Source organism: Rhineura floridana, chromosome 15 (assembly GCF_030035675.1).
Source record: "Rhineura floridana isolate rRhiFlo1 chromosome 15, rRhiFlo1.hap2, whole genome shotgun sequence".
Lineage (NCBI taxonomy): Eukaryota > Metazoa > Chordata > Lepidosauria > Squamata > Rhineuridae > Rhineura > Rhineura floridana.
This window is the reverse complement of record NC_084494.1, coordinates 24,519,491-24,544,804: the sequence shown is the minus strand read 5'-3', so window position 1 is coordinate 24,544,804 and position 25,314 is coordinate 24,519,491. Positions and strand designations below refer to the sequence as shown.

Here is a 25,314-nt window from a genome sequence, read left to right as displayed (position 1 = left end):
TTTAAAATAAATTGCACTTTAATAAGAAAGAAACTGTGATACAGCAGCTGCAGAGGTTCAGACTGTAAAGAACAGTCCTGCTTTTCTGGTCACGCTACTGTGCCGTTTCTTCAATTAAGGTATGAAAGGCATCCACAAGCAGAGTCCTGGAAAGTCAGACCCCTATCCAGCCCACAAGAGTAAGACTCCAGGAGAGGGGGAAGGAGAAGTCTTGTGTGGAAGCCCCATGCAGTCCGTTGGTTGCAGTACCCCTAGCACCTTGCTGGACACTATAGTCAGCACATCATAACCACACCGCTCAGGGCTGTCCATCCCCCTGTGGATTCTTTGGTTTCCTCAGTCCAGGAGCAGTGACGGGGTGGGGCTCCTGTCCCCATGCCACTCTGGCTAGAGCATCACATGGAATGGTGCATTCCCTTCTCAGTGCCAATGAAGACAGTGATATTTGTGTAGAGGGGATGGCGTTCCTTGGACAGCAGCTGGTACTCCAATGTGTTCATGCCATCCTGCTTCCATGTTCTCCTTGTCTTGGCCAGCAAGTTAAATCTGCAGGAGGAATTCACAAAGAAGAGTGAGCACAGGAACTCAAGCCTTCCACTTGCCTCCCCATCCAAAATACAGCTCCCTGTGTTTGCAGGATAGGGAAAGCTTATGTATTCTTTTTTCATACATTTCTAATAATGGAATAGAATGGTGTGACTAATGGTAAAAGAGAATAGTATCACAATTTTCAAAACTGGAGTACACAGTTGCAAACATCCATGCCTACGCCTGCCAAAAAAAACAAGCCACTTGCAGTGAAGAAGTGAGTGTTCTGAAGAAACTCCATAGCTTAAGATTAGGAGCAGCTATATGAGGCAGGTGAGGAAGAGAGGATGTAAGGAGGAAGATTGCCACTGAGCAAGAGAAACATGGCTTGGAAAGCAGGGACTTTAGGATAATAGGTGGCAGATACTGAGTTGAAGAAATAAGCCAAGGAAGAAAAAGGACAGGGCAAGACTACACACATGGCCTACAGGCATGAGGGGATATATATTATTGCCAAGTAAGGGAGGTTTGAGGACTGGGCCAGAGGTCCAATGGTGCATATGGTTTTTAAATCTAGAGATTGATAAGCAATTTCTATCAGTTATATAGCTTGTAGTGTCACTCTATCCTTGTGATCTGGCAACCTGAAGGAGACAGAGTACCAAAACAGAGCTGGACAGCAACAGTGGGGACTGGATTTCACAGAGTGATTTCAACTAGCCATCCAATTCTCTTTGGCTATAAGACTTCTCATTCAGGTTATTTTGCACAACAAAAAGGAGAATGCTGGCAAGATCTGCCACACTGTACACAAATAGGCATTAAGGAAAAATCATACTGTGAAAAAAAATCTGTAACTGCCCTAGGTGCCCACTTATTCAGCTTCTCCACATCCCAGGATTTCTTACCAGTTCTCAGTTTACTCTTGTGTGATTTTTAATCCAAGGCAAACTGGCAACTTCTGCTTGCCTCACAAAAAGTGGTCCACAAACTTAAGCAATTGAACATTCCATGCCACCACCCCAGACTTCACTGCCACAAGCACAAAACAGTCATATGTCACATGCAGTGGGCATTCACTGTGGCCCAGAGGATTCTGCTGAAGTTAAGGGGGTACAGGTGGGAAGAGACTCCAAAGCTACTATTCTACATATAGATGAATTGCCCTTCGCTAGCTTGTTTACATGGCAGTAGTCCCTGTTGGTGATTACCGGGTCCAAGAGTCCCCTTCTCTACTCACCTCTTGGGGTTCTGCTCATTGCCCTTGTCATGCCCATGCTTGATCATACGGTAGCGGCCATACTGAGTAGATGGACGAGAGATAACCATGCCACTCAACGCTACCCTGCAGAGAAGGGAATGCAGCATCAGCAGGAGTGTGCATGTGATTCCAGCACTTACGCAAAAGTGCCTCAATAACATACCTGAGCAATGCCCTGCTTCAGTGCCTCCAAACTGGCACCATTCCTTTTGTGACTTTTTTTTCCAACAGCAAGAACAGAATACAGGAGAATACAGAATACCTGAGCTAGTTCAGTCTCTCCATCCCAAGGTTTCCTATGCTCTGAGACAAGCTTCTGAGAGAGCAATGCATGGGGGAAAGGGCTGAAAGCCAGGACTCCTGGGGTCCCACCCTCAACTGTACCACCTTAAATCTTTGGACAGAGAGTTGACGAACCCCATGTGAATGGCAGGCTGCTAAGCTTTTATGCTGAAGGGCTGGAATTGGAGCTGCCTCTTTTTCTAGCACCAGGGCCCATCTCTGCCAAGAAAATCTTTACCTGATTGCAATGTCATCATCTTCACCGCCCCAGCCCCAGTAGTTGTTAGGAAAGCCATTCATCTTCATGTATTGCTCTGGACTGAGTGCTGAAACCCCTCCAAAGTAGGTCTTGTATGGGAGCCTGCAAGATGTTTTTTAAAAGGACATTTATTTACAAGTAGCCCATCAGCTAGTACCATGCATATAGTAATCTCTAGGAGATCTTACAGGACCTTAGCTGGGACAGATACACATGCACCTAAAATTTCTACATAAACATTATACTCACAAAGGCTTAAGAACATAAGAAGAACCTGCTGGATCAGGCCAGTGGCCCATCTAGTCCAGCATCCTGTTCTCACAGTGGCCAACCAGGTGCCTGGGGGAAGCCCGCAAGCAGGACCCGAGTGCAAGAACACTCTCCCCTCCTGAGGCTTCCGGCAACTGGTTTTCAGAAGCATGCTGCCTCTGACTAGGGTGGCACAGCACAGCCATCATGGCTAGTAGCCATTGATAGCCCTGTCCTCCATGAATTTGTCTAATCTTCTTTTGAAGCCATCCAAGCTGGTGGCCATTACTGCATCTTGTGGGAGCAAATTCCATAGTTTAACTATGCGCTGAGTAAAGAAGTACTTCCTTTTGTCTGTCCTGAATCTTCCAACATTCAGCTTCTTTGAATGTCCACGAGTTCTAGTATTATGAGAGAGGGAGAAGAACTTTTCTCTATCCACTTTCTCGATGCCATGCATAATTTTATACACTTCTATCATGTCTCCTCTGACCCACCTTTTCTCTAAACTAAAAAGCCCCAAATGCTGCAACCTTTCCTCGTAAGGGAGTCGCTCCATCCCCTTGATCATTCTGGTTGCCCTCTTCTGAACCTTTTCCAACTCTATAATATCCTTTTTGAGATGAGGCGACCAGAACTGTACACAGTATTCCAAATGCGGCCGCACCATAGATTTATACAACGGCATTATGATATCGGCTGTTTTATTTTCAATACCTTTCATAATTATCCCTAGCATGGAAAGCAATAAATTCAGGTGCTAATTCCCAGAGTTCCCAGAGAGAAGTTAAATGGCACTTGGTCCCAGTCAAGCTAACAGAAAGAGCCCTGCACTCTTCACCTCTCCCTCTGATGCACACACACTATGAGGGCTTTTTCAAGGACATACTTCCTTTCAGAAGGGCCAATTCTACTAGAGAGAGGTGCTGCCTAGGCTCCCAGTTTTAGCACTAGCCTTCACTTGCAAAGCTTCCTGCCGCAAGACAACATGCACTATGATTGAGCTGATATACTCATTCCAAGACACACAAGGTCCTCCCTGCTGTATGTGGAGGAAGCTTTCCTCCATGCACTCCCTCCTGTTACACATCTGCACACAAGGGGGCCGCCCAGCCAGCCAGCCACTCTTCCTTCAAGAGCTCAAGGCAACATAATTGGTTCTTCCCCTGCCCCCCCATCTTATTTTATCCTAACATCAATCTTGCAAGGTAGATTAAGGGATGAAGACTGCTTCCAAGGTCCAGTCAACAAGCTTTATGGCTGAGTGAGGATCTGAACCCAGGTATCTCTGTTTTTAGTCTTAACATTTTAGCTATGCCAGCACACTTCATATTCCGTATCACATCAGAAGGCAGGTCTTTTTTTAGTGTGACTTTGTTTTCAGAAGGGATAAAGGATATATCTATTTTAAGAGGGGAAAGAGACGGGAGGAGAAGAGAAGCATTCCTATGAAAACAGACTTAACTCCCAAGAAGCTTACTTGTAGCCAAACTTGTCCATGGCAACAGCCACATGCTTGGGGAAACGGTCACAGGTATACACATTGCGGTCATCCTCAGGGATGAGGTCCACATCATGGAAGAACATACAGTCCCAGTCCTCATCCTTCATAGCTTCCTTGAAACCCACATTCAAGAGTTTGGCCCGGTTAAAAGTGTAATTTTCAGCCTGAGAAAGAGATGTGTAGCATTCACACCAGAGCAATGTAGACAATGTGTGTGTGTGTGCTTCAGGAACCAGCTCCCCTGGAGTGCTACACTCCCACATCCAAGACAGTAGCCACCTGGCATGACATTAAAATGTGGCCCTCCTCCATGCTGACTTCTGGCATTCCTGCGTTTGGTAGCTTCTCCAGAACCATTCCACCTACACCTATTCTATTTCTGTCCTGTCTACCATGGAGCTTTTGGCTTGATAAGCTTCAGCAGGATCTCATTCATCTACAACTAAGATTCTTCAGCTCATCTTCTCCCCCTTAAATGATCTCAGTGAGCTCAAACCACAGAGCGCTGGTCACCCACCCATTCCCTCTCCCCATGCCCATCTCCAACTCTCCACCTGTGTTATTGTTGCTGGGGATCCTTGCCTGGTGCCTGAGATTGGACTTGACACAGCAGAAAGCATGACTCACTGCAATTTCTGGAACAGCAATCATGAGTGCTACCCACTGCCCCATGCTGAGGCCTAGCACTGAAATAAGCATTGCTTGCTCCCCTACTTTCAATGGGCACTCCTCCTCTCTTAACTAATACAAAGAGCTACTGCCTCTATACTCTCTCAAGAGGAGAGAAACCACACACGAACGTAGAGATTGGCAGTGGCCATGGTGACTCAAGACCCCTGCCCAACTCACATACCGCTGCGGTGATGTACCTGATGGATGATGTAGATGCCATAGCTGAGCTGCTGCCGCTGCAGGAAAGGATGCAGGTAGTAGAGCAGGTACTTGAGGTGCTGCTCTCGGTTGCGATGGGGAATGATGATGGCTGTTTTGTGGATGGCATCGCAGTCAGGAGGACGGTAGCGCCCCCCTTTGCTCACAAGGGGATTCTTCCGTGCAATATCTTCCAGTGACAGTCCTGGGGGGAAGGTCACCCGAATGGGGCCTCCTGCAGGTGAGCAGAGATGTCAGTCAAACTTTCTCCATTGCACAGTTTGTCAGCAGACTGCAACCAAAGTAACCCAGAGTTCTAATGGGAGAACAACTCAGTATATTTTCATTTCAAATTAGCATTAGCTTTCTATTCAGTTCCAGTACTTTTACTTGATTTTTCTCCACCCACTCCATTCCTAGTCATTATCTTCAAGCTTTAGCTATTTGTTAGAACATTTCCACTAGTCATACTGGGGAAAGGAGAGAGAACCACTTCACTCCATTCACAGACTACTTCACAACTTAATGGAGATCACTTCTAGGATGGGCACAACTATCACTAGTTTTTAACCGTTTTACAATTTCAAAAAATGTTTTATCATTGATGTGTCTGCTGCCCTAGGCTTTGGTAGGAAGGGGGAATATAAATCAGATAATTCTCTATCCAATCATCACTGCTGCCATGCTATACTTCCAGCAATAGAGAATTAGTGCTCTCTTTCTTATATCCAACCAGTGGTGTAAAGATGATCCAAGCTTTTGAGCTATATTGAACTCTTCTGTCAGAACTAGTACACCAAGCACAAGGAGACAGAATAAACCCCAAAACCTGCTCAGAGTTTACTCCACCTTTTCACGCTCAACTTTTCCTTTTGTGTGTTACCAAAAACCTTTACAGACTGGCTGTTTCAATGAAAAAAATATTTCATGGATTCTGTGACTATTTCTGAACTACCATGCCAGCCAGCACCATTTAAATCTTAGAACAGAACCCAATCCCTACATCCTTACTAGAACTAGGATTAAAAATTACAGAAGCCCTTACCAAGGAAAGGAGAGGCCTCTGGACAGTAAGGAAGGTCCTCTGGGGGTAGAGGGGGGCGGGCAATTAGGCTGAGGTTGGCATAGACGTCCCCTGGCAGCGAAACATTGTGTAGGCTGGCCAGCATAGTCAATGTGCCCCCCTTGTAGAAGATGCCTAGGAAATAGGCAACGCGCTTGCGGTAGCCATCGTGATACAACAGGGCCATCACCACCAGCTGCACCCCCAGGAAGAGCAGCAGGTAGCGGCCACGCATCTGCAGCATAGCTGGGGCAGGGCCAAGATCATCTGTCCATGGTCCAGCTGGATGGAAAGGTGGTGGCAGCAGGAGCAAGGAGATGGAAGATAGTGTGACCTGTTGAGAGCAGAAGAGGGTAGAAGCAGGACAGCAAAGGTTCCATCAGATTAATAGATTAAAAACACACTCTGATAGACTAAAAGAATTGCCCCGATTAAACTGTCAGCAGGTTTTTATCTCTTTGAGAAAACAAACCAATTTTAATGCAAGTACTTATAAAACCTGCAGATGACAAGCACCATCTTGAGAGGCATTCCTCCTTGTCTGTCTGTCTGTCTCACACCCACACAAAGAGAATGCCTCTTCTCGGAGAATGCCTGTTATAACACATGGATTTGTCTTTTTAAAAAATGATCTTTAGAACTGCTTTTTGCTGGAAAGCAATTTTATGCAGATTTGATCAGTCACCTAACATTCACAATGCTCCACTTTAGCTTAGTTCCTTTAAAAAAGTATTTTTCTCCCCTTCCCCACCAATATTTCATGTCTATATATGCAGGCTAAGGTTCTGATAGCAGGACAAGTTCACATCCTTAGAATGGCCCAACCATTTGTTGGTTACACACAAGACTATCTGCTCACAGCAAGCTGAAGCATGAAGACATGCACAAGACAAGACAAAGCAACTAAAACAATCTTCCTGCCTCTGCAGCTGTATGTCTCATGGAAGCACAACAAAAATGCAAACTCATCCAGTGCAAACTGTTAACAGAAAAGGGGGTGGTATGCACAGCAGCATGTCATGATGGAACAAATGCACTAGGGAGGGGAAAGGAGTTAGAGCAATTGGCAAGGGAACTGGAAGTAAGAAAAAGGATAGTAGAGTTATTTTTTCTATGCCCCCAACAAAAAGTAAATAAGGACACACAAAAGGGTTAAGCCTGTCAGCTATCAAGTAAAATATATAAATACTAGGGGGGCAGAGCCCACCTGCTCACTTTGCGTGCCAGACCCCCACCCCAGGCACCCGCATACACACAGGCACCCATGAACACACAGGCACCTCTACCTTGCCTGTTCAGCTGCCACTGCCGCCGCAAAGCCCACCCACTCGGTCAGCCATCTTTGCTGCTGCACCCCATGCCCAATATTACCCAATATGACAGCTTCCCTTTTTATTATATAGCAAGATAAATCACCAAAGATGATAGGAGAGGAATATTGTATTTACTTTTTATCCCACCCTTCCCCCTGGGAACACAGGGCAGCATACAGACCTCTCCTTCCATGGAGCTTCATGGCTGAAGAGGGATTTGAACTTGGGTCTCCTAGATACTAGCACACCCTGGCCACTACACTGACATTCTTTAAATCGTGTTGTCAGAGCCTCCAGTCCCACCACCTCAGAGCTGCCATGTTTATGGTGGCAGAAGACACATTTTGTAAGTACATACAGGCGGGCCCCGCTTATATGGCAGGTTCCATTCCGGACCCCCGCCATAAAGCAGAACCCCATTGAGTATAATGGGGCGTGTCGCGCGAAAATGCCACAAAGTCGGCTTTAAATGGGGAATGAAAGCCGCAGCATTAGCGGAACGCCGGGAAGCAAAGCGCCAGGAAGCAGGGCCCTACTGTATATCCCTAGTCCACAACTGTTGTGTGGTTTTAACAGTGTTTTTTGTTTTAATGTTGTACACCCCTCTGATATAATATGGCGATAAAGAAAACACTTTTATAAATAAATGAACTTATTTCTATCTGCAACTCTGAAGAGAGGGATGGACGGAGTCGGCCCCAGTCCCATTGTCACAGCCCTGTCCACACCCCTTTTCCTTCTCTGGGCTTGGAAGATTAGGCCCTTGAGCCTCCAGTGTCTTGCTAGCAGCTTCATATACAACAAAGTTATCAGGTTAGATATCTTTGTTTACCCAGCTAAAGTCTCTCGGATAATGCAACAGGAAAGGGATTGGTGGATTGCAACACAGAAGAGCACATTCTATATCAATAAATGAGAAAAGCAGTGTACTCTGGTTACCTGTTCTGCTCCCGCAGCACCCATTACCCCCCAGAGCCTACGGCAGCCCACACCCTGTCCAGCACAACAGGTGTCTCGGAGCCATGCCAACTTGCAAAAGCTAAGGAGGAACAAGGAAACGGGCCCAAGAAATCTCCATGAGATGTCCCAGGCTGACACAAGGAGGAAGGAAGAAAAAGGGCAAATAAGTCTCACGTCCGGAACCCTAATTAAAACCTTCAAGGCTTGCCCTTCCCTGCACAACTGAGCTGTTCCATTGCCTGCAGCAAGAGGCTAAGTCAAGGGCACCATGCTGTATTTGGGGAGAAAGAGGCACATTCTTATGTTACTTGGTGAACTCCAGAGGTTTAGGCAATGGGGTTTGGTATGCTGTTGGTTTGTAATGGGGGTTTCATGTCCCAGCACCGCTTCTAGCATTAAAACCTTCAAAGAAAAAGCAGATAAGCTCCATCATAATGGAGCATGCCACCAAATTTGAATACTTTCTTCTTTGCTGCAGTGATAGTGATTGTTCTATACTTTTAAAAATAACAATGCTCTCCCGTACCACCCTCTTTATAGGAAGTTTTGGGTATTAGGAAACTTAAAATGTAGCTCTCTTTTCTAATCTGTGTGACGTGCAACTAATACGTGAAGGCATACGTTTTCTGTACAACTGGCAGAGAAGTATCAAACACAGCTAATAAGTGTAGATGCTGGTAATCACCATCAGAAAGCAGTGCAGTGAAACTGGAGCAACTTCAGAAGTCTAAACTGGAGTAAATAGAGTAGTCAACTAACAAAGAACACTGCAATCTGGAGATACTTCTCAAGCCACCCTGGAGGAGTTGTCCCACCCTGCAGACTGAGCTATTTTTCCTACATTAAAATGGATGGTTGGTGTGGCACAGTACCAAGGAATCAAGTTTTAAAAGCCCCCTCATAATCTCTGCAGACCAAGACAAAGGAGAAGCCCTAGATCCTGGGAAACACATGCATGTTTCCCATGTGGTATAGTGGTAAGAGTGTTTGTCTAGGACCTGAGAGACCAGGGTTCGAATCCACACTCAGCCACAAAGCTTACTGGGTGACTTTGGGCCAGTCACTGCCCCACAGCCTAACCCACCTCACAGGGTTATTGTGGGGATTAAATGAGGTGGAGAACCATGTATACCACCTTGAGCTCCTTGGAGAAAAGGTGGGATATAAACGAAACAAATATTCACCACCTCTTCAGAGAGCTTAAAACAAATTAGGTGGCCATTGACTTTGAAGGCAGTGAACTATGCTTTTCCCACAAATGCAGAAAAATCCCAGTTATCCTCCAGTCTGGTCTAAATTACCCCCCGCCGGTCCCCGGCCATATTCTTACCAGGAACTATTCCTCCTGGGAATTCACAGCCAGTCCACACTGGACTCAAGATACGAGATTCATGAGTTACAGTGGCAACCTATCTCACAGAATGAGGTAAGGGCTCATTAACTAGTACTGTATTAATGATAAGCCATCAAAATAGGGCTGCTGCCTGAGTAAACCAGAAAAGCCACTCAAATTGCTTTCTGCACCTTGGGATTCACCTCTTGTTTTTTAATTTGTATTGGAGCTATTTTTGCCTTCTGCTATCCTGACACCAAATGAGTAACCTTCCAGAGATACTTCAGAGTTCCTTCCAAGAGCTTATCACTTCTACCTCATACCCTAAGCCTCAGCCTGTCCAACCACACTGTTCTCCCGCACATCCCCAACCCCCTGCCAATCCCTAATTGGGATCTCTGCAGATATCATTAGTCTGACAATCACAAGCACAGTGTTCACAAGCTCATAGCTCATACTGACAGAAGGACATGGCCCTTTCCTGCTCAATTTATTGTCCAAACCTACCTAAAGAGCTATGAGAAGGGACAAACAGAACCCAGCATGAGCAAAGAACTTTCCTTATGTCTGAGCTTGCATTCTGAACTTTTTCACTATGGGGTACTTCCCTCTCTCAAATGAAATGAAGACAGGCTCAGAAAGCTGCTAGACTTCAAAGGCGAACTCCCTCTTTAAGGGAAAAGATGAAGGAGAACAACTGACGCATGCATTTGTTTTGGCAATCTTTCCAAAACCTGGCTGAATTTGGCAGAGAGGGGCCAAGCTGAAACAAAGGCACATAACCAGTTGGATTTAAAAATATAATGGACTGCCTTCAAGTCAATTGTGACTTATGATGACTCTGTGAATAGGGTTTTCATGGTAAGCAGTATTCAGAGGTGGTTTACCATTGCCTTCCTCTGGGGCTGAGAGGCAGTCACTGGCCCAAGGTCACCCAGCAAGCTTCATGGCTGTGTGGGGATTCAAACCCTGGTCTCCCAGGTCATAGTCCAACACTCTAACCACTACGCCATAATAGGCCTTGCTTCACCATAAAACCCAAGTAGAAGAAGAAGAAAGGGCAGTGGTCAGCAAATATCTGCACTGTGCCACTCCTGTAGATTTGTCAGTAAAAAAAAACAAAGAAGAGAGGAGCCTGAAGCACTGAAACAACTCAATAAAGACCCACTCCTGCCCCTTTAACATACTTGCATACGAAACACATCCTGCATAGAACATTGCCAAAGAGAGAGATTTTTCAGCTGCCAACTTGAAGCTTGAGCATTGACCACCCCCACCCCCAGGACTACTACTCGAGAAACAGGTTCTGAAAAATCCTCTCAAAGGCAGCACCAGGATGAGGCTACATCTCCCTTGTAAACTTTCTTGGTTATCCTGTCCCATCAGTAATCACCTGCACATTTCTGATTAGGGTGTGAAAAGCCGTACTGCCTGGGAGGTTGTTAATCCCCCGTAGGAATGGACCCAAGATGTTATCTTATAGTAAGGAAGGCATTTTTCTTCTGAAAAATTCCAGAAAGGGGAAGGTAGAAGAAAAACAGGACTAGCTATATTGAAAGTCTGCATCACCCACTCAATGTTAACATCTAAGCCAAGCTAGGTCTTCTAAAGTATGGAGATATAAGAACGCAAGAAGAGCCTGGTTGCTGGATCAGGCCCAAAGCCCACCTAGTCCAGCATCCTGTTCTCACAGTCGCTAACCAGATGCCTATGGAAATCCCACAAGTAGGACATGAGCACCAAAAGCGCTGCCCCAAACATATTCCCCAGCAGCTGGGATTCAGAGACATATTTACGTGCTTATATATCTCCTGCCACTGATTCCCTAATACTACAAATCAGCACATGTATAACTGTGTTTACCTACAATCTTGCTGTGAATTCCTGGCCTCTTCCTTCCCTCTCTCATCCACCTTTAAACTGTATACAACTAGAGCAGGGAAATCTGGATTACTGTAATTCTATGAAGCACTGCGCATTCCCAACAGAACTTGAACATATATAACATTTGTTGTGGTCTTACAAGGTTTCTTACTTTTACTGAATCCATTTCCATTAGATAGAAAGCTCAGTACCACAAAGCAAGCTGCTGCCAAGAACCTATTATTTCTTGGTACAGCTACAATTCTGCAAAGGCTTGAGATGCTGAAGCCACCTTACTGAGCTCAGACCAAGACCAAGACCCAACCCAGTTCATGAGGCAAAAAGGATTCCAACCCAAAGATTCAGGTTTTTCCCTCCAAAGCAAACAGGACATGATCCTAAATTGGCCCAACTTAATTTTATTTATAAATAAAACTAGGCAACTTAAAATGCTGGAAAGTATACTTTTGATATTGCAGAGAACTCTTCCTCAGGCTGGACATCTGAAGTGGGAAAAAGATTAGTTGCTGCTCAGCCAGGTTCTATTTACCTAGGCATGTTTACTGCAGCCTTTTCAGTTCCTTGATGGAATTGGAGATGGAGCAGCAGAGATGCTATGCTAGACTATCCACTTATTTTATCAAGAGAAGCCCCTCCAAATATATTAGACACCTGTACTAGAGGCAACAGCTAAATCTCTTATTTTTCCTTAGAAGTTTCCATTCTGATTTGATATAGGGCTACATTTGTAGGTCAAAACCACCTCGCTTTTAGCATTGGGTAATTGTAACTGCACCTATCATTGCAGGGTTCACAATGATTGTAATTCCCATATTAAAATCCATTTTTAACTCCGCTCAGTGCATTTTCAGGCCCAATTCAGATTACTGGTACTAATCTTTCAAGATCTTAATGGCTTGCGACAAGGTTATATAATCCTGCCTATTCACTAAGATCAGCTTTGGAGGTCTTGATCATGTGCCCACTGGTAAGATCAATTATGTTTCAGGCACAAGAAACGGGGACTTCTGAGTGGTGGCCCCATGGTTATCCTGGTTATCCAATTTCCTTCTGAGTGAATTACACTCTATTCCTTCAGTGCACGCTTTCAAGCAAGACTTAACATCTCTTTTCCAAGCTGCCTTTTCTTAATGTGTTTTTCAGCTGCAATTCCAAACTGGCTTTTTTAAAATTGTGAAATACAAAGGTTTCACTGGACCTATGAGGTCTAGGTGATGCTTCATAATAATTTATACTAGATGTGTATCTTATCTATTGTTCCTACTGTGTCTGTCATTTAGTGAGGGCAGGGTCCTAAAAGGCGACCTATAAAATCATTACACAAAATAAATGAATGGATCTATCCCAGTAAAAATCAGAAGAGGAAAGGCAACTAGCATAGCTTCTTATGAAAGAAGTGCATATGGAGAAGACACAAATAAACTGTCCTCTTGTTTTTCAACAAGACAAGTGTGTACAGATTAGATGGTAATTATTTCTGTTTAACAAACTTGCTCCATCTCTGTTTACACAGAAGAGTTGGAATCTTCTGTTGGAATCTCCTTTAGAAAGTTGGTATCCCAGTATAAACAATTTTTCAGAAATAGGGGGGCTCTGTCCCTGCTCACTAACCCTCAGTTCACCAACCCCCCCTGCTACCCCACTGGCAACCCACTCCCCTCATCTACCACCAGCCACTCAGGCACCCCTACTCCCCTCACCAACCTACTTGTCTCACCTATTCCTTTGCTGCTACCCCCATCCTGGACAAACAGTGCCGCTATGCAGCACAGCTAGGCTGCACACGGGCCCCCCACCCAGGCTGCTGCTGCTGCCCCACACTGCCGCCTCCCCTGGACAAATGCCGCTGCCATGCAGCACAGTGGCTGCCCACGCACTCCCAGCAGTGGCAGGTGGTGCAAATGGCGTGCAGGTGTGGGGGAAGTGTTCATGCCACAGTTAGCGTGTCATTTACATTTCTATTTAGATAGATAATGATCAGAATTAAGGTCCTTTTTATCCATTCCCAAATAAGTGTACTGTCAACCATGCAGAACAATGAACACTGCTTCTATAGAAAGAATAGTATAATAGTTGCTTTTGGCATATGGAGTACAATCAGTCGATGACACCTTGCAAAAAATTATGGAAAACTACAGCAGTCTCTCCTTTGCTGAACTCAATGGATATTCCTCTAATACCCATACAAGTAGGAGCTGTTCACCCACTTCTTTCCTTGAACAATACATTCAGAAGTATAACATTTACCTCCAAATGCAGACACAGTTCACACATTATATGTAAAGGCATGCACAAATGTATCCAGCAATAAGCCGGAAGAAGCCCATCTGCTAATGCAAGGAATTTTACGCATGATGGACTCTTACAAGTTTTAGGCAAACTAGAAGCTCTTAATATGGAGCAGGGAGCATTTCACAGATGAAAAACCATTTGAAACAATGTTGAAGCAAAAACTTCTATGTTTTCCATCTGTTCTAACCGTTGAGTCCTCCCAGTCCACTGGCCCTAAAAGCCCTAACGAGAGAAATGACTACATACACAGTCACCTTGGGTTGTGTTACTGGACAATCCTTGCTGTAAAGTACAGGGCCTGACACCCGAGACAGCTCTGTGGCAGCAGCAAAGACACAGGCAAGCTGAGCTGGGGATGGATGAATGCTCCTGAATAATTATTTACAAGGTTGTGACGCTCTCTAGTGATTAGTGTTTGGTGCAGAATGGCTTCTTGAATATCATGGGAAAAGAGTTGCTTGGATATCCTAAGCAAGCTGGCGTGATTACTAGCATCACATACTTGTGAGGGTACCTCAGCACCTTGATCAGCCCTGCTTCTCCTCGCAGAAGAATGCCCAAGGGCCTAGTTCCTGAAACACAGCTCCAGACTCACAAAGACGTGCATTCTGTAAAATGGGCATCCTGGCATATATAACTGGGATTTACCTACGTCCCATGAGAAGAGTTGATTAGAAAGGTTACAGAAATAATGTGACCTTCTAGTTTGCATCAGAAGAACTCCAGTCCTCCCCTCAGACCACAATCATTCCTGAGTCTGGAGATATCAATATTATGAGTTTTCTTCCAGTTCATCTGGAAAAAGGGAGTGCCTCATAAGAAGAAACCACAGGCATAAGGCAGTGCAGAGACATGGTCATTTAGAGCTGCAATCCCCAAAGTGGGAGAGGATCTACAGCTGTATGAACTGCATGCAGTTGGGAGAGATCTTGGAAAATACAAACGCATGAATATAAGGATACCCACTTGTATAGTTCTGTTTGCTCAGCTAGATGAGAGAGATCCTTACACCTTGGAGTCCAGTACTTATTTGGTCCCAATTTCCATGGAGTTTCTGCAATGAATAAGAGAGGGTGAAGAGAGAGGACAACTTAGAACCAGTGCATATGAGAGGGCAGCAGGGGAAAAAACCCAGAGGCAAAACCTGGCATTTTCACACCGCAATGTAACATAGTTACTTCAGTCCAATAGCATGCAGCTACTTTAAACAGGAAGTGGAAAACTGCTAGTGCAAAGTGGGATAAGGAAACCAGAGGAGGGAGGCAGGAGTTGAGAGGGGGGGAAGGGAGAGAGACTGGGGTCAGGAATGTGCAACGTGTACAGAACAGGACTGGAGTTAATCACTACCAGCAGTCAGTACTTCCAAAAGCCAAGACAACAGCTTTCTATACCGACTCATGCTATGTGCCAATCATTCCAGAGTTCTCCTTTAAAATTAATGCACTACACAGAGACAAAACTGACCAAATACTACAGAATAACTCCATTTCACCCATGGTACACAGCACTTCCTGGAACAAAATGAATAGTGATAAAAGAATCCCCTTCTAAAACTAGATCATTACTCAGGGTCTTTTATACCTTCTAATCAAGGAGAAACACAATTCTTTCCTGTCTAGTTTATTTACTGCCCCATAGGGAGAGACAGAGAAGTCTTGCTGTGTGTTAGGCGGTGGTAGATTCCCTGAGATTCAGCTCCACAGTTCCCTAGAGAACAGGAGACTTAGCGTTCTGTTGCTTAGACAACCCACAGGTTGCCAAGATGCAACATTAGTGCCTAATTTTTCTTAAAGGGCTAGAGGTTCTGGTACAAGTGCTCATTGAGGAAAGCAAGTACTGGCACTCGGTTTCCAACCCACTGCCTTTCAGATACCCAATCCCACCCCCTTATTAAAAGGCATTATTGTACTTTACCTGTAGATTTTGATCTAGTACACTAACACAGCTATCCAGTGGGCTCATTTGAACCACAAACTGCTATAAACCTCAAGGAGTCTCTCTCTGCACAGTCCTAAAGTCACAGAATTGGATGCAGCCTCCAAAGCCACCTAGCCCAATCCCTCTTCAAATCTTCACAAAGACATGTTGCACATCCTCCATGAACTGGATCACTTCCAACAATCATTTCCTAAAGCAGAGCACGTGGGCGACAACCTCACAGCAACAACGCACATGCATCACTCATTCAGAACAGGAAGACTGCTATTGTAAATGTGGTAGTTTAACACCATCATGTAAGCCACTAAGTAAACAGGGAAGGCAGTGAGTGATGGTTATGTGCCTACGGTGAAATGTTATTTTAGTTTCCCATGCATTCTTTCAGCAGTAAAATATTTTAGCATTCTTCTACTATAGTCTTTAATTCTGTTAATCACAGTTGTCCTTTACACAATGCCCAGGAACAGGAGTTGTGCATTTTAAATATAAAATTTAATCAAAATAGCCTTCCCCAGCTTGGTGCCCTCCCAATCTGTTGGTCTACAATTCCACTCAGCCCCAGCCAGCATGGCCAATGGTTAGGGATGATAGGAATTGAAGTCCAAAATCTAGAGGGTACTAGGCTGGGAAGGCAGATTTAAATAGCCACATGACAAAAAAAAACCCTAGTATAATCAATCCTATCATTTCATTTATTCATTCATTCCTGGGCACATGATAGGGACACAATTAAGCTCCTTGGTCACTTCACTTTTGTTTATGAAATATTACTTAGTTCATTTGGTTTCTGATGCGCCAAGCCCTTTAATTACACCATGAGATCCTTGGTGATGAGTCCGTGGATGGGTGGGTGTTCATGTACACACATGCATCTGGAAAAAAATGCTATAAGCTGCTCAGAGCCCCAGAATACAGAAGACTATAAATCTAATTTACTTATTAAGAATAATTCATATGCTTCCACAAGATGTGATGATGGCCACCAACTTGGATGGATTTAAAAAAGAACAGGACAAGTTTATAGAAAACAAGGCTATCAATCTCTACAATGCACAATGGCCATATTTTATGTCCACTGTCGGAGGCAGTATGCCTTTGTATACCACCTGCTTGGAATCATAAGAAGGAAGAGTTGCTGCTGCACTCAGGTAGTTATCTATACACACACAGAAGCATTTGTGATCTCATCTGTCTTTTGGTTACCCCAGCTCAACATTGCAAAATATGTAGGACAAGGTAACCAAAATGATCAAAGGGTCCCTACAAGAAAAGGATAACACATCTGAAACCATTAAAAAAAAAAAGACAAGAAAAAGACTATGATAGACATTTATAGTATTACACATGGTATGGAAAAGGAGAATGTCTTTCTTCCATCATAATACTAGCATTCGGGATCATCCAATGGAAATCACTGGCTGTAGATTTAGGACAGACTAAAAAGAAAGCATTTTTTCACATAGTGTACAGCAAATGTATGTAATTTGCTTCTACCAAATGTGGTAATGGCTACTGGCTCAGATAGCTTTAAAGGGGGATTAGACAAACTCACAGAGTAGAGATTATCTGTAGTTATTGGCCACCATAGCTGAATGGAACCATGGTGATGAATACCAGAGAGGAAGGGCTATCATCTCCCAGCCTTGCTTCTGGGCTGCACAGAGGCATCTGTTTGGTCAATATGGGAAGCAGGATACTGGACTAGATAGATCTGATTTAGCAGGGCTCTTACATTCTAAGCTATGTTAGGCAAGACAGAAGCTGACGCACAACCTTCAAGGCAATTCATAGGAGAGCACTATAGTTTTCCCCCCTTTTCCTGTTGCCTCTCCTTGAAGTTTCTGCAGTAATTCTCTTCTGAAGTGGGCTGGAATTTAAAGCTTGGCTGGATTAGACCAAAGGTCCCAAAATCTATTCTAAACCACCATGTTTTATTTATAAAACATTTAAAATTGGGCGCAGCACAACACAATTGAGAGAAATTCTCTGTACACAGGCTCACATTCTCAAAATCAATGGGTAGTCCTTCCTGTCATAAGTGAATGGATCCCAAAATGGGGAAGGAAACAAAAGGGAAGGTTCCAAATTCTTTCCAAAAGCCACTCGCCTCAAGTTCAGACATTTCTAAGGAAGACACTTCCTCAGTGCCTATAGGACAGCTTGCACTAACCTCCACAAACACACTCACTACTCATCAGCATTAGCACTAGCACTCTGTGTGCACAAGTCACTTCTGTGGGATGGACGAGAGCCAAGAGCTTTGAAATGATCCTTGGCGGCTGCTCTGTCTGGAAAGTGTTAAAGAGGCCAGACACTAGAAGCTGCACCCCAAAAGGATTTTTTCTTTGAGGGTTGAGGGTTCAGTCCGTCTCCACACAACCCATTCCTTTACAGACTACATACATAACCAAGGCCAAAAGTCAAGGTCTACTCCCCCCCCCAAAAAAACCCATCCCCAAAATATCAAGTTCACACAGCACAGGAATTTGAAAGAAAATACTAGGGTTGACAATAATCCGTTAGAATCTTAAGAAATGGAAACATGGCACCTATGGATACAAAAGTGGCTACTTCTCTGTAGTACCCACCCTTAGAAGACTTGCTATAATCAACACTGGGGTAGGGAGGCACAGTCAGTTTGCAAAGATATAACTTGGAGGGCACTTGGACCATCTGTGGGGCAAACCCAAGGAAAATTGTGTCTATTATCAGAAAAGGAAAATCAGTATCATTCACCAGACAAACTTCTGGAGGTCGGGGGGTGGGGGTGGAAGTAGATACACGTTACAAACTTCATCAAGCAGAAGAGCAAGAATGTTGAGGTAGAGAGCACAAGACTGGAGACAAATGAATGCTTTCCTTGTAACACAGTGACCTACTCACAAAGTGTTTCTGCTTCATTCAAATAGAAAATACTTTGACTAATAGGGTGTTGTAAGTGATTCAGAAATATAAAGAATACCAGGTGCAAGGCTGCAAATATATAACCAATTCCTAGTATGCACTTCACCCCATTAAAATATCTAGGCCCCGCAGCAGCCAGGCATCTGGGAATTTTGTTTTAATTCCTGAAATCACCTCCATTTTAATCTACATCCCTTTGTCTTACACCAGCCATGGAGCTGTAGCATTTGACTGCATCCCTGAATACTGAAGGCTTGAACATTACACCAAAACAATTGTGAAATGATAGCTTATCAATATAGCCCCACACAAAAAACAGCCACTCCCAATTGCTAACAGGTATCTTGTCAATGGAGCCCCATAAAAGTTATATTCCCCAAGACACAGAACTAACTGTACTAGTGTAAACACCTACAAGACTGGAGCAAACCTTTAAAACAGACTGCTCTTCCCAAAGCATCTGTTCCAAATATGCATTTCTCATTCATGCAAAGTTCATCCCCAAGGGACGAAAGCTAAGCCATCTGTATATCCATTACTACTAAAGTCATCTAATTTAGACACCTGCCCTGAAGAACTTCCTTTTTTTAAAGTACCACTATCTTGCCCTTATGCAGTGTTGTTCTCCTTACAGGAAACAGGACAGGAACCTCAGACAGAAGTCCAGACATCAATATCATACTGTGGCACAAGTAAAGGAATCCTTTTCTGGCCAGTGGACCAGAACTTAACACCTCCCAGGGCCAAATCTGACAGGTGGGTGTGTGGCCACCCACCTGACATCACTACAATGTCAGGAGATGCTGCACTTTGAAACCCCAATTGTCAGGACTTCAAAGTGCAGCACGGGGCTGTTTGAAAGCAGCACTGTTCTGCTCTTTAAACCTCCAAAAAACAGAGATTCAAGGAGCAGCACAGGGGTTTCAATCAGTCCCATGCTGCTCTTTGAACAATCAGTGCTGGGAGGGAGAAGCAGTTGCTATTGAAACCATTGCTAAAAATTGAGGTTTTCCCCTCTCCATTTTAACAGTGGTTGCAGTGGATAGCACTTCCCCCTCCTGGAGCAAGGTGCCCTCCCCACCAGCCATTAGCTGATGGGTGGTGCAAATGTGACTTGCTCCAGCAAAGGAACAACTGGGAGCTCACTTTAAGCTCCTGAATGTTCCTTTGCAGCCCTGCCCTTACCTGCCTCACATCTGACATCAGGTGTAGGGCAGGTGGGCATAGTTTGTGTCAAATGGCCTTGGCAGGCCAAGCAGGGAGGCCTGACATGCCAAGTCTGGCCTATGGGCCAGAGGTTCCCCACCCTGATGTAGCACATTTAGACCAGAGCTCCAATAGTACCCCCAGTTTCTGGCTGCTTGGTCTGTTTCTTTAAAAAGGAAGAAAGGAAAATCCTGGTTGCGGGGGCAAGTGAAACCAAATACAAGCCAAAAAATGGTAGGATTTTAGAGCACCATTTCCCCAAATTCAACAAAATCAAGTTGTCTTTCTAAAACAGGGGTTGTCAACCTTTGGGCACATTTGCAAACCAGAAACTGTTGTGGGCATCTCATACATTCCATATCTCTCCCCCCCCCCAATCTGTAAACTTCCCCAATTGTCCCCCCAAGCCATAATTAAGACTTCAAAGAAGCTTTCTATTGGCTAAGGAAAGCTTCTGTCAACCCTAAATTCAGCAGGCAGGGAACTGTACCCTGTAGGTGCCAGGGAAGGCCTCTCTAGGCACCTGTGCACTACACTGGAGATCCATGTCCTAATATTACTTAATGGCTGCTTACCCGTGTCCTATTATTACTCGACACTCAGTGCACGAGTGCACAGAAATCTAACTGGACATAACAGCTTAGTAACATATTCTCCTTTTCCCCTGCTCTGCACTGCTCCTTTGTCTCTGGGCCCACTTTTTTTACACCACTCAACTTCTTTCCCCCAGTTCATATCAATCCCATCTTTTCACACCACTTGATCCCCAGTCTTAGACAACTGGACCCAAAGCAGACAGAGTATGCGATGCTACTCTTCAGAAATCTCAGTGTAGTCACGACCCATACTTTTGCCTGCTTTCAGACCTATTGGCAATACCACATGCAACACTTCATATCACCACTCATCCTGCCAGGGAGAAACGCTGCCTTCAAGAGAAACTAGTTCTACTGTAGTCTGTGTCTGCACAGTCAACAAGCTACTTAAAGATGAGAAGGCAGAAGGCAGTCACACCCACATTAAATTATAGACTAACACAGATACCGATGTGGAGCTTGTCCAAATATGCTAAATTACCAGAAATTCAACCCAGAGACAGCACAATAACATAATGGATTGAAGGAGGACAGCTGACCCCCTAGAATTCAAGACTTTATATCAGGTGTGCTGTGCTCTACAAATACAAGACCCCACGACCAAAAGGAAGGGAATTTCCACCCTGTGTGTTTACAAACAAAAGGTTAACATAAGGCACTTTAGTTGTAAAGAAGGTGCTTAGGTTTTATGTTCAGATCTTAGTTCAGACATGAAACTGACCATCTCTTAGTCAAAAATACTTTTGTTACAAGAGAATATGAAATTATGTCATATTTTAATCTACTGCAAGTCTTCAGGAAAAAACAAGAAGTGTACTTTGGATGATTTGGACAAGCCGGGAAACTAGTTACAAAGTGAACTACTATGATTCAGAAACATTAAGTGGGCAAATGGGCAATTGAGAGATCAAGTGGATATGCTGCCATACATACTGCAGCTGAAGATTCCAATATTCACCTGTCTCCACAACTTGAGAAATCCCAACCAGACACATACCCTCTTACACAGTCACTGCTGTACAAGTATTGTTTCAGCACAACAAGCAGAACCCCCTGAAGACTGTCATATACAAATAGGATCGCCACCTTGCCCTGACATATGAGCCATACCCTTGGATGGGGAAAAGGACACAAGTGCAGGTCTTTGGGACTTGGAAGAAAGACCCATTGATTTGCTTATGTAAAGGGGGCAAATATACAAGTCCAGTGTCCACAGCGTAGATTAAGCAAATGAATTTAGATACCAGCTTCAGGAGAAGATACAATGGCATTCTCCTCTCCCCACTGAAAGCCTTTTCTAGACACAACGTATAAAAAAAGATTTTAAAAGGTTTCCCATCCACCCATAATTTTCTCAGCCTTTCTGTAATTACCAGGGCAATCGAAGTTCGATGCCACACCCCATCCCCTGCACACAGGAAATGATGGGCCCCCATCATCTTTTGATCCTATAAGAAAGAAACCTAATAAAAAGCTATGGAAACCTGGCAAAGTTCATCCATGCCCCCCAACATCAGATCCAAGTATAGTGATTTTAAAAGGAAACACTAAAAAAGATTTCTTCCTCCTAAAACCAAGTATGGACCCCACCCCTCCCTTTCTCACACACCACCCACTAGTTGCGCCCCAACCTCAGAGCCAAGCTTATTTTTTGACTTAGGAAAAAACTCTCACTGCTCCCAAAACAGGGACCCGTCCCACAAGTTTTCAGTGTCTCTCAACCAGGGATCCAAGCCTGCTTTTGTAAGAAAAGAAATCCTCTTTCCTCCCCGAGTGGAGACTCTCCTCCTCTCCCCACCTAGCCTCCGTTTTAAATGAAAGCCGCCTTCCTGCAGAGTTGGGACCCTTCCCCACTACTGGCCCCATTTCTCGGAACACAGACAGCGGACCGAGTTCCCTCTTGATCCAGCAGTGGGTTGGAATTCTCTTGGGAGGTAGATGGGAGACGGCAGGTAAGTACAGTAAGGAGGTAAAGAAATAAAGAAAAAGAAGAAAAGGAATAGGCATTCCCTCCCAAAAAAAATCTGAGGAAGAGAAAGAGGGCTGCCTTTCCTTTTCTCTTCCCCTGCCCACCTCCTGTTTTCATCTAGAAGCCAAGAGAAATAAGAAACCTACACACGCCCCCCCAAAGGAAACTCGGTTGCCACACAAACACCCCCCGGAAGACCAGAGAGAGCGAGACTCTCAGGCTGCCACACTTACCGGGCAGGGCAAGCCCCCGCTGGACACAAGGGGACTTACTCCCGAGTAAACCTACAGAAGCTTGTCCGGCATTCACTCAACGCAGCTGGCTGGTCTGCCTCCTTCCTTCCCTGGGCTTGAGTCAGGAAGGCTCCCGCCGCCGCCGGGCTTTGTACAACCAGCCAGCCTAGTCGGGCGCCTCGACTAAGCAGGGCCGCCTCCCCGAGTCCCCACGCGCTTAGTGTGTGTGAGAGAGAAAGGAGCGGGGCTGCGGGGGGGGGGCAAGGGGTGAGCAGGCGCGCGCGCGTCACGCAGCGGCGCTCAAACCCCAGTCTTGAAAGCCCTTAGACCAATCGCGTAAAAAAACTCTCTCTCTCTCCACACACACACAAAAGGAATTGGCAGGAGGCGCACGCCAAGCCGGCCAACCCTAGCTAGAGCGCTGGCGACGTCACCGGCGGCGAGTGGGGCGCTGATTGGCGGAGAATTACAAAAGGAGGTGGTGGAAGAGAGCAGGGATGGAATCTATCAAAGCGAGCGAGCAGGGAAGAAGACTAAAGAGGCGGGGCAGAGAGAGAGGGAGGGATGTTGGTGAATGGAAAGAGAAACTGCGATCCTACACAGGGCTGCAATTGAATACACACTTACCTGGGAGTAAATACCATCGAACCCAATGGAGCTTACTTTTGAGTAGACATGTATCGGATTACAGCCTTAAAGCAGGAGTAAATCCTAAAGGGTTGTGTGCAACGGTAATCATGCTCAGAGCAAACCAGTTGACCTGAATGAGCATCCCTAATTTGGGTCCATTGACTTCAATGGGGCTAACTCGGTCCACTGATTTCAGTGGGATAATTCTGAATAGAAGGCTGCCTACACACCCTATCTTTAAAGCACATTTACACATACAGAAAGAGAGAGAGAGAGAATGAATCGTGAGAACTGTGGTTCATCCCACACAGATGGTGCTACAGTTCCCAGCACCCTTAATGAACAACAGTTCCCAGGATTAATTTTTTGGGGCAGAGGGGGGAATGAGCTTTAAGGGTATGGTATGTATGCAGTTGACTACTACCTACTGAACTCAATAGGACTAATTTGGTCCATTGATTTACCTGGAATTATTCTGAGTAGAAGGCTACCAACACACCATAACTTTAAAGCACATTCAAAGCATATCCCAACCAATAATCCTGGGAACTGTAGTTTATTACTCACAGAACTACAATTCCCAGCACCCTTAATAGAATAATATTCTCCAGTTACGGGAAGCCAGATTTCAGCTGAACATCAGGAAAAACTTCCTGTTTATTTATTTATTTTTTGCACTTGTATACCGCCCCATAGCCAAAGCTCTCTGGGCGGTTTACAGCAATCAAAAACATTAAAACAAATATACAATTTAAAAACATTTTAAAAACAATTTAAAACACAATTTTAAAATTTAAAACAATATAAAAACAATTTAAAAACACATGCTAAAACGCCTGGCAGAAGAGGAAAGTCTTGACCTGGTGCAGAAAAGATAAGTGTTGGCGCCAGGCACACCTCGTCAGGAAAATCATTCCATAATTTGGGGGCCACCACTGAGAAGGCCCTCTCCCTTGTTGCCACCCTCTGAGCTTCCCTTCAAGTAGGCACCCGGAGGTTAGAGCAGTACAACAATGGAACCAATGACCTAGGGAGGTGGTGGGCTCTCCAACACTAGAGGCATTCAAGAGGCAACTGGATAACTACCTCTCCAGTATGCTTTAAATTGGATTCCTGCATTGAGCAGGAAGTTGGCCTTGATGGCCTTATATACCCCTTCCAACTCTATTATTCTATGATTCTATGAACTACAGTTCCCAGGATTCTTTTTGTGGGGAGATGGGAATGTGCCTTAAAAGCATGGTGTGTATACGCAGTTAGAGATAATCTACTGAACTCAATGAGACTCAGCTTCTGAGTGGACATGCCTAGGATTGCATTGAGAGAAACAAATCCAACCTTGGAAACAAGCAACCTAAAAAAAATCCAAATGTTTTATGGGAGCTTAATCACACAATGTTGTACTGACAGTTAGCTGGTTTAGGGGAGATTTTAAAAATGGAAATGGACTGCCTTTAAGTCGATCCCGACTTATGGCAACCCTATGAATAAGGGTTTCATGGTAAGCGGTGTTCAGAGGTGGTTTACCATTGCCTTCCTCTGAGGCTGAAAGGCAATGACTGGCCCAAGGTCACCCAGTGAGCTTCATGGCTGAGTAGGGATTCAAACCCTGGTCTCTTAAGTCCTAGTCCAGCACTCAACCTCTATGCCACACTAGCTCTCTCTCTCAAAGCAAGCCTACCTAATTCACACTTTCCAAAAAATGGGGGGTATTCAATTAACTTTTATTCAGAGTAAACCCACTGAAATTAATGAACATGTCTCAGTTAGGTCCATTAATTTCAATGGGTCTACTTTGAGTAAAGGTTAGTTGCATACCATCCAATATGTGGACTGAAACACAGCTAGCCTTGAAGTTGCACTTCTCCAAATTTTGCAATGCAGGTCCTGAAGCCAAGTAATGTGTACCAAAAATACACATGCTAGGGTAAAGTGTGCATAAAAATATTTTCATATATTAGTGAAAATAATGTACAAACATGCATTGCATAAGAAGAGGCTGCTTTGCAAAAATGTGTATATTAGGAGAAATTAGCACTA

At 44.6% G+C, this 25,314-nt stretch overlaps 1 protein-coding gene across 2 annotated transcripts; it reads right to left on the bottom strand.

Moving 5' to 3' along the window:
- Window positions 1-23,084, bottom strand: LOC133370632 (beta-1,4-galactosyltransferase 3-like). Of its 2 annotated transcripts, XM_061597219.1 has the most exons (8): window positions 22,645-23,084; window positions 14,765-14,852; window positions 5,999-6,350; window positions 4,953-5,188; window positions 4,060-4,247; window positions 2,310-2,432; window positions 1,769-1,873; window positions 1-546 (listed from the first exon to the last, which is right to left on the bottom strand). In XM_061597219.1, exons 3-8 carry the CDS (start codon window positions 6,258-6,260, stop codon window positions 396-398), a joined length of 1,065 nt encoding a protein of 354 aa, XP_061453203.1. In that variant the 5' UTR covers window positions 6,261-6,350; window positions 14,765-14,852; window positions 22,645-23,084; the 3' UTR covers window positions 1-395. The 2 variants fall into 2 exon arrangements, with proteins under 2 accessions (XP_061453203.1, XP_061453204.1); XM_061597220.1 differs by lacking the exon at window positions 14,765-14,852.
- Window positions 23,085-25,314: the final 2,230 nt, after the last annotated feature.

What these genes read in the sequence shown, in the direction of transcription:
- LOC133370632 (XM_061597219.1), bottom strand. Translation starts at nt 6,260, where the DNA reads ATGCTGCAGATGCGTGGCCGCTACCTGCTGCTCTTCCTGGGGGTGCAG. An exon ending in ATGGACAAGTTTGGCTACAA is followed by an intron (nt 2,433 to 4,059) that starts GTAAGCTTCTTG and finishes AACATCTTGCAG; the next exon opens with GCTCCCATACAAGACCTACT. An exon ending in AATGAGCAGAACCCCAAGAG is followed by an intron (nt 547 to 1,768) that starts GTGAGTAGAGAA and finishes TTCCTCCTGCAG; the next exon opens with ATTTAACTTGCTGGCCAAGA.